This window comes from Vulpes lagopus, chromosome 19, assembly GCF_018345385.1.
Source record: "Vulpes lagopus strain Blue_001 chromosome 19, ASM1834538v1, whole genome shotgun sequence".
NCBI classification, from domain to species: Eukaryota; Metazoa; Chordata; class Mammalia; order Carnivora; family Canidae; genus Vulpes; species Vulpes lagopus.
The window spans coordinates 11,703,997-11,711,724 of record NC_054842.1 but is presented as its reverse complement, the minus strand read 5'-3'; the positions used below and the strand labels follow the sequence as shown (position 1 = coordinate 11,711,724).

Below are 7,728 nucleotides of genomic sequence, written 5' to 3'. Positions count from 1 at the left end.
CCCAGCCCGGTCCAGTTCCCCAGCCCGGCCCTGGCCCCCTCGGGGCCCCTCCGGTCCCCAGGGCCGACCTAACTGGGCAGCTCCTCCATCCCGGGGGGGGTCCCGACACCTGGGTGTCCCACCCTGGCACAGGAAAGGGCGAGGGCGCGGGACGGAACCGGGACGGGAAGGCCCTGGGACGGGGAGGCGGGCTGCACCCCGGGGCGCGGCGGGGCGGGGCGGGGCGGGGCGGGGCGGGTCTCCGCTGGCCGCCGCCCCCCGCTCCCGGAGCCGCCGCCCCTCGTCGCCCCAGCGGCCGCCCCTGAGCGCGCGCGTGCAGCCGCGGGGCTGCGTCACCGGCCGGCGGCGCCGGGAGCGCCTATTTAAGGGGCGGCCGCGGGCCCACCTGCACCTGCCTGGGCTCCCCCGCCGCTCCCGGGCCGCGCCGACCCGCCGACCGCCGCGTCTGCGCTTCTAGCCCACGAGGTAGGTTCCCGGCCCTCGAGGTGCTGCGAGAATGCGGCCCGCAGTCTTGTGCCGCTTCCACCTCAGTTTCCCGTTTTCTGTATCTTCTTCCCGACAGACAGCTCGGAAGACCTTTCTTGAAGTCAGAAACAGCAGAGGGGGCGGGGCGGGCAGAGCGGCTGGGGGGTCCCGAGCCGGCTTGGTCCCCGCGCCCTGCCCGCGCCCTGCCCGCGCCCTGCCCGCGCCGCCGCGCCGGGATTAGCTGCTAGTTGCTAGGACCAGCTCGCGGCCTGGGCCCTGCCGGGTGTTCCACGGAGGCGCGGTGCACCCGGCAGTCTCCTCAGTAGACTCCCAAGGGGCTTTAAGATTCAAATTCACTTTCTAGATATTGCAGGAAATGTCAAGGCTTTGGGGATAGAAAAGCGCGGGTGTCCTACCTGCTCGTGGACCTCGACGGCGGCGGCGCTTTGCCAACGACGGAAGACCAAGCGCTTATTTCTGATTCTTAAAAGCCCTTTGGGTCTTGCCGCGCAGTTGTTGCCGGTGCCGCGTGCACCCTAAAGGCACTTCAGGACACCGCCTTAATTTCTCGCTCCTGCATTCTAAGCTGCGCTCCTCTTTTTCACCCTTTATTCCAGCCCCCCCCCCCCAAAGCTTCTTGGCTCTCAGCAGCTTTAACTCTTGCCTTTCCAGTTACAAGACGGGCGCTCTAACAACACTTTCTGAAACTAAAGGAAGACAGAAGACATTTCTCTGCCAGCCCAGGCGGGAGGCCGGGTCCCCGTCGGTACCGGGCACGGGTGGGGCTCGGCCCGAGCACACAGCGGGGTGTGCCCCTGCCTTGCACCGGCGGGCGCGGCCGGAGCCCCGCGCGCTTGCACTGAGCCCCCCGCGCCTCCGCCGGAGCCCGCGAGGCCCCCCGCCTTGTCGTTCACGTCCCCTGTCCCATTGCTGTCCCGCAGCCATGAACGGCGGCGTGTGCCTGTGCGTGCTGCTCGCGGTGCTGGCGGCGGGCGCCCTGGCGCAGCCCGTCCCGGCCGACCCGGCGGGCCCGGGGGCGCAGCGGGAGGACGAGGCGCCCCGGAGGCAGCTGAGGGCAGTGCAGAAGGTGGACGGCGAGCCCCGCGCGCACCTGGGCGCCCTGCTGGCCAGGTACATCCAGCAGGCCCGGAAAGGTACGATGCTCATTCGCCTGTGGGGTCCTTATTCCTCGGACCCCGCCTGGGGCTCCCAATCCTGACCCTCTTCCCCAGCGTCCTGCTGATGGAGGTGGGTGGCCCCTGGGAAGGAAACAGGCGGTGCGTTAAGCTGAAAGGTTTTTTCACTTTCGCCCCCCCCCCCCCCCCCGGGATGGAGGAGCTGCCCAGTTAGGTCCACGGGCATTGCACTGCTCTGGACAGTACGGTTTTCCGGCCTCCTTTTGTAGAAAACTGAGAGCGAATGCGGTGGATTCAATTAATTAAGGAAAACCTTTTTAAAAGAGCTTTCTTGAACTAGTGTTGGCCCGTGTTGCTGCTTAAGTTCAACGCTGTATTATGAAGATATTAAAACGTAATTATGAAGCAAATTACTGACTCTAAAAAGACTTTGCAGATCTACCAAATACCCAATACTGGAAATGCAGAGGAACCGGGAGCCACCCAGGTGTGACACTTGGAAACCCCCTAGCAGGAAGGCATTGATGCTGAGAAAGCTCTTGCGTTCTGACAACAGTTGAAAAAACAGTGACGATGTGTCAGTTTTCACCAAAGAATGTAACAGGAGGAAAGAATCAGTGCAGTTTTGAGTTCTCCTTGGCAGTGATTTAAAATGATTACTCAAGAGACCTGTTTGTTTTTATTTTGCTGTCAGAGAGGTGGTCCCAATTGCAGCAGGACTGTGCAAGCCAGGTTTCTCAGCATCGAAGTCTGCCTGCAGGATTATGGTGATTTGGTGGCTCACTAGCAGGGTGACATACTGACAGCCCTGTCCCTTTCCTGGGCCTGTCTCATCTGTAAAGCACAGAGGAAGCTAGAGTTCCCTAGGTCCCTTCTAGCATTCTGTGTGATTCAGAGGGAGGCTCATTCGTCTGTAGGCTCCTTAGGAATCATGATTGGGACTGAAACAGTTTTGTTTTTTTTTTCAACCAACTTGATCCACTGTGACATGGATGGCTGTGGGGTGGTGTGCTAGACTAGGCCAATGCAGCCAGCCAATAAATCACAGAAAATGCTGTTGGGAAGGGTAGAGGGTGGACCCCTTTCCCATGAGGCTTTCTGACCCTCCCGTGTGCCAGGGAGGCTTTCCTTGACTAGACAAGGAAAAAATGATGAGCTTGGCTTTCCAGAGTCTCTGATGGTTTCATATGAAGGTAAGATCAAAACTTTTTCAACCAGGGGAATTCAGGAGGAAAAAAAAAAAAAAGATGATTTGTTATATTTTGTCTGCTCTTTGGGAAATTGTCCCAGCTACCATCTTCTGTTTTGCTTTCTAACTAAAATTAAATTAAGAGATGTTGGAAATATTAGTCAGATGACAGAGAAAGTCTGAAAACTTCTTGAATTCCTATTGATTATCTGTCTCAAAGTAATTTAATATCTGTCCTTGGATGTCAGTTGAACTTCAGCCAGACCAGCCCGAAATATCATAGGTTTTTCACTGAGCTGTCATCTGGAACCCCCTCCCCACCGTCAGGAAAGAGCCACGAGAAACAGGTCTGAGAAACAAGCCAGTTGCCAAACTACTTCCCCAGAACCGACACTGGGCAGTGGCTTTATACTACAAATCTTAGCTGGAAGTTTGTCCCTAGCATCTCTGCTCAGCCACTTTCTCCCTTTGCCTTTAGAATGCTGTACCACACAAGCCCATGCGGGAATGGCAGCCCCTCGGGACTTTAGCTGCCAACACCCACAACGGCACGAGGCAGAAAATAATCCTACTCGCCTATTTGACAAATATGAACCAGGAAGAAATATTTATACATATCCTTGAATATTTTACACATTTTGAGACCATACTGGATATGTACTCAACTACAGTACTTATGCTTACAGATTCTAAACACGATAATGTACTCTTCGAGGAGTGCTCAAGAGTTTATTGTTAGAAATTAATTGTCTGCAGAGCCTTCAGTGATTGAAAAGCAATTCTATTGGGGGCAGGGGACATCTAGCATACACCTGCCCCATGCCCAACAAAGCTCTAATGCTACATCTGTAACATCTGTACTGTTACTCCTCGCTGAAGCCCTGGTTAGTAAGTTCCATTAGGCTCTGGGAGAATGTATAACCTTTGCACACCTGACACTCTGTTCAAGCCCTGCCCTCCCCAGCGGGTCTGGAAGCCAGTCATCTTCCCAGCTGTACTGCCCATTTGGGGGGTTTTAAAGTTTAAAGGAGGCAGGCCCTTCAATTCAATTCTGTAAACCAGGTGTAGTTCCTACTTTGTGTCACACTGGAGAAGCGAAGTGAGGACCCAGGTAAATGCAAACACTGTGAGCACAGAACTGTCCCTGGAATGGAGAGATTGAGGTGTGAAACCGGCACAGCTACCAGGGCTGAATGTGATTCCTGCACCACCTCCCTCCTCCGCCCCAGCCCAACAACCTAGGCTGCTTATGCACCTCGAAGCTGCGGCTTTGCCTTCATTAACTGGAACTTGGGGCTATGCCCAGCCCTTCATGGCGGCATTCATCATCACCAGGCAGAAGAATGGGCCACATTTCTGTAACTAGGTACAAATACCTGGGTATGCAAGGTTTTTTTTTTTTTGAATGCAAAGACTAGTATTTCACCTGAAAAATGTTGAACAATGAAACAGCCAGGTCTGTTTTCCTTTTGCATAGCTGGAGATATCTGCAAAGAGGCAGGAATGTCTGGATTGACTTTTGATCCCAAGGCTGGGAAGGGATTGAGGTGGGGATGTCAGGAGAAGAATGGGTGGGGACATTACTCTGTATAATTGTTTCTGGTTTTTAATTTAGCTAGCTTCACTTGGTTATCCAATAAGACAGAGAAACTGCTCCTGCAAGGTCATTTATCAATAAATAAGTCATAGTCTGACTCCTTGCAGCCTGTGGGCAGGAGCTGGCAAGGGCAGTCTCATACAGGAGAGTTCGATCCCCAGCAGTGGGGTCACAGGGGCCCTCATACTATAGGAACCATGGAGCAGTCCTCCATCACTCTGCTCTTAAAGTCCCCTGGGATTTCCTCCTTTGAGGTCCCTGAGGGACATTTCTTGCCTCTTAGCTTGCACAAAAGAAGGCATTATACTGATTTCACATCCAGAAGGTCACTGTCTGTGATCTGTGGGCTAGGACTGTGTCATATGTCTCCAAAGAAACTGCTTCTTCATGTCCCTGTTTGCTCAATGTGAATTACACGTGAGAATCATCCTGTTCCTGACGACTTAACTCCTGAAGGTCCATTTCTCATTCAGTTATTGCATTTTGGTCAAAAGGGATGAATTAACCTCCTTATTACCTCTCTGCCCACTCTTCTTTGAGTGCCACTGACGTAAGATTTTAATCTGACAGTGTATCTTATTCTCATTATCATTTTGAAAAAGAAGGTAGCTTTCAAATCAATTTGTACACAGTATTTGTCTAGCAGTGGGACTTGACTCTATTTTTTTAAACCATTCTAACATCAAAATATTGTAACTAAAAAAAAAAAAAACAAAATATTGTAACTGCATCACCTTAACAATAGTCAGGTATGCTCGGGATATCAAGGGGCAAATTCCAGAAATGGGTAAGTACCGAGGAAACTCTTGCTTGGCATCTACTGAGGGCCAGCTACCAAGGTGGAAACACCCCGAGGAGTAGGAAAACTAAGGCATATCTAAGCTGTGGAAGGCCACAATCTGTGGATTCACTTAAATCCTTATAGATTGGAAGCCATACCCATGGCTAGTAAATACTACTCTCCCTAGTGACACAGACTTGGGTCCTTCTCTTAGATTTTGGTCTAGCAATCCATCCCACTGTTGGACAGCTCTTTGATACCTTTAAGGAGGAGCATACTACGTATTGTCTGGCTTTTCCCATTGTTCTCCTTTACAGATTGAAATAGTGATGCTCTTAGATGTAATGGCCCTGCTTCCTTTGCCCCTGCCCCTTGTAGCTCCTTCTGGCCGAATGTCCGTCATTAAGAACCTGCAGAACCTGGACCCCAGTCACAGGATAAGCGACCGGGACTACATGGGCTGGATGGATTTTGGCCGGCGTAGTGCTGAGGAGTATGAGTACCCCTCCTAAGGGCCCCTGCCTTTGTCGGCACACCAGGAAGCAACCGCCTGGCTCAGAAGAGGCAGAAAAAGAAAACAATCACACTCATAACTCATTGTCTCTGAAGTTTGACATTTTCAGTATCTATTTATTAAGTTTTCAATGTGAAAAATGTCTGTAAGATTGTCCAGTGCAACCTCACACCTCACCAGAATTGTACAAATGGAAGGCAAAACATTTTCCTCGTCTGTGATGCGTGGTCCTAAAGTGTTGCTATGCTATTAAAATAATTTCATTCTGCTCCCTAGTCCCCTGTGTCTATCGAGCGCAAAGGGTTCCATATAATCCACAGGACCTTCAAGGAGGAAAGCCTGATAGATGATACCCAAGGACAAACCCCTGGCATAGATGGTCCCAGAGAGGGCTCGAGAGATGAGGGTTGGACATGAGGCTAACTTTTCTACTGCCAGGCAAAATGGCCAGTAAAAGGACCTTCTGGGTCAGTTCCATGGCCAGCTCTGGCCACCCTGGGCGTGGGACCCCTGCTGGGCTTCACTGCAAAAAGAAAACATGCCCTGCTTGTAGTGAGCACTCACTTGTCTGGGTAAAGACCAGAGATGCAGCTTGGGTTGGAGCCTCCCACCTGCCCATCCCTGTAGGATGTAGTAATCCCATCCCTCACCAGGACTTCTTTGGGATTCTCTTGGCCTTTAAACAAATTATGGGGCAAATGCTAGTCAGTGCTTTCACATCCCTTGGATCTCTCCATGGCTCTGTGGCACAGAGGTTATTGTCCTTTTACAGATGAGGAAACAGGTCCCAAGAGGTAAAAGTGACTGGCCCTCAGTTCCCCAGCTAATGAGATTCACAGACTTGATTGCTCCCAGTAGCATGACCTCCATCACCCCAGCCCTTCCAGACTCTGGAGTACATGTGAATCACCAGGGAATCTTATAACTCGCACATTCTGATTCAACAAGTCTGGCCTTGGGCCTGAGCAAGCTCCCAGATGAAACCAGTGTGGTGGGTCCTGGACCACACTTGGGGTGGCAGTGGTCTAGGGAGGAGCCTGTGATTACAATCCCCTGGGTCTAACCATATTTCAGAGACATATTTCATAGCATGTTGGGTGATTCTAGTAGCTACCTGAAGCAGAAACTCTCCTTTCTTGGGCCAGTCCCTCCATTGGGTCTCTGTAGGCGTCCATAAAAGAAATTATTTCAAGGGGACACCCAGAGATAATCTGACACCAGCTACCCACAGTACAGTCTTTCTATGCCTCTTAGCCAAGGCTTCCAGGAACCTCAGGTTCCTATACAGCAAAGGCCCCATGTGGCCTGATACAGCAGGGCATGCAGCCCCAAAGGAAAAGACATTGAAAAGAATGCTGGCGAATCTATAACTGGTCCCAGATGGTTCGTTCTCAGTCCAGGGCTACCCTGCAGGCACATAGTGCCATCTCCCTTGGTGGTAGAAAAATGACACCAGTCCTCTTTCTCTGAGGACTTTGCAATTCTTTAACTTGAAGTTAGCATTCAGTGCAAAACTTAGACTCTGAATAGACAACACATTATATTGTTCCTTTGTGAGGTCATTTCCTCATTCAGTCCCTACAATATGGTCTCTGCTTTGTATCTCAGGGGTCCAAGCCCTGACCAAATACTCAGATGCATATGTTTTTAGTGCAGAACACACACATCTCACAAAAAACAAAACAAAACAAAAAAAAACTTTTTTTTCCAGGTAGGTAGGGGTTCTTGGGTATAGATGATGACCAGTGTGTGAGTGTGTGTGTGTGTGTGTGTGTGTGTGTGTGTGTGTGTGTTGGGGAGGAGGCTGGTGAAAGAATTTAATATTAAGTCAGCAGTGGGGACTGGGTGAGAGAGGTCTGATCTGAATTAATAATTTATAAGTCATCGGAGAAGTAGATGGTAAAGTATCATTTTCAGAAATAAAGACGGGAATCATACAAATATAAATGAACATATATCAAAGATGTTATTTTACTCATTAATAAAGGACCAGTAAGATGTCCTATCATTTCAAAGGAGAATCTAAAGGACAGACACATAGAGGCA

At 50.8% G+C, this 7,728-nt stretch overlaps 1 protein-coding gene across 1 annotated transcript; it reads left to right on the top strand.

The window, feature by feature from the left end:
• The first annotated feature begins 310 nt into the window (after window positions 1-310).
• Window positions 311-5,950, top strand: CCK (cholecystokinin). Its single transcript, XM_041733707.1, has 3 exons — window positions 311-465; window positions 1,407-1,619; window positions 5,547-5,950. The coding sequence occupies exons 2-3, from the start codon at window positions 1,409-1,411 to the stop codon at window positions 5,678-5,680; spliced, it is 345 nt and encodes a 114-aa protein (XP_041589641.1). The 5' UTR covers window positions 311-465; window positions 1,407-1,408; the 3' UTR covers window positions 5,681-5,950.
• The last annotated feature ends 1,778 nt before the right edge of the window (window positions 5,951-7,728 follow it).

What these genes read in the sequence shown, in the direction of transcription:
- CCK (XM_041733707.1), top strand. Translation starts at nt 1,409, where the DNA reads ATGAACGGCGGCGTGTGCCTGTGCGTGCTGCTCGCGGTGCTGGCGGCG. An exon ending in CATCCAGCAGGCCCGGAAAG is followed by an intron (nt 1,620 to 5,546) that starts GTACGATGCTCA and finishes TGCCCCTTGTAG; the next exon opens with CTCCTTCTGGCCGAATGTCC.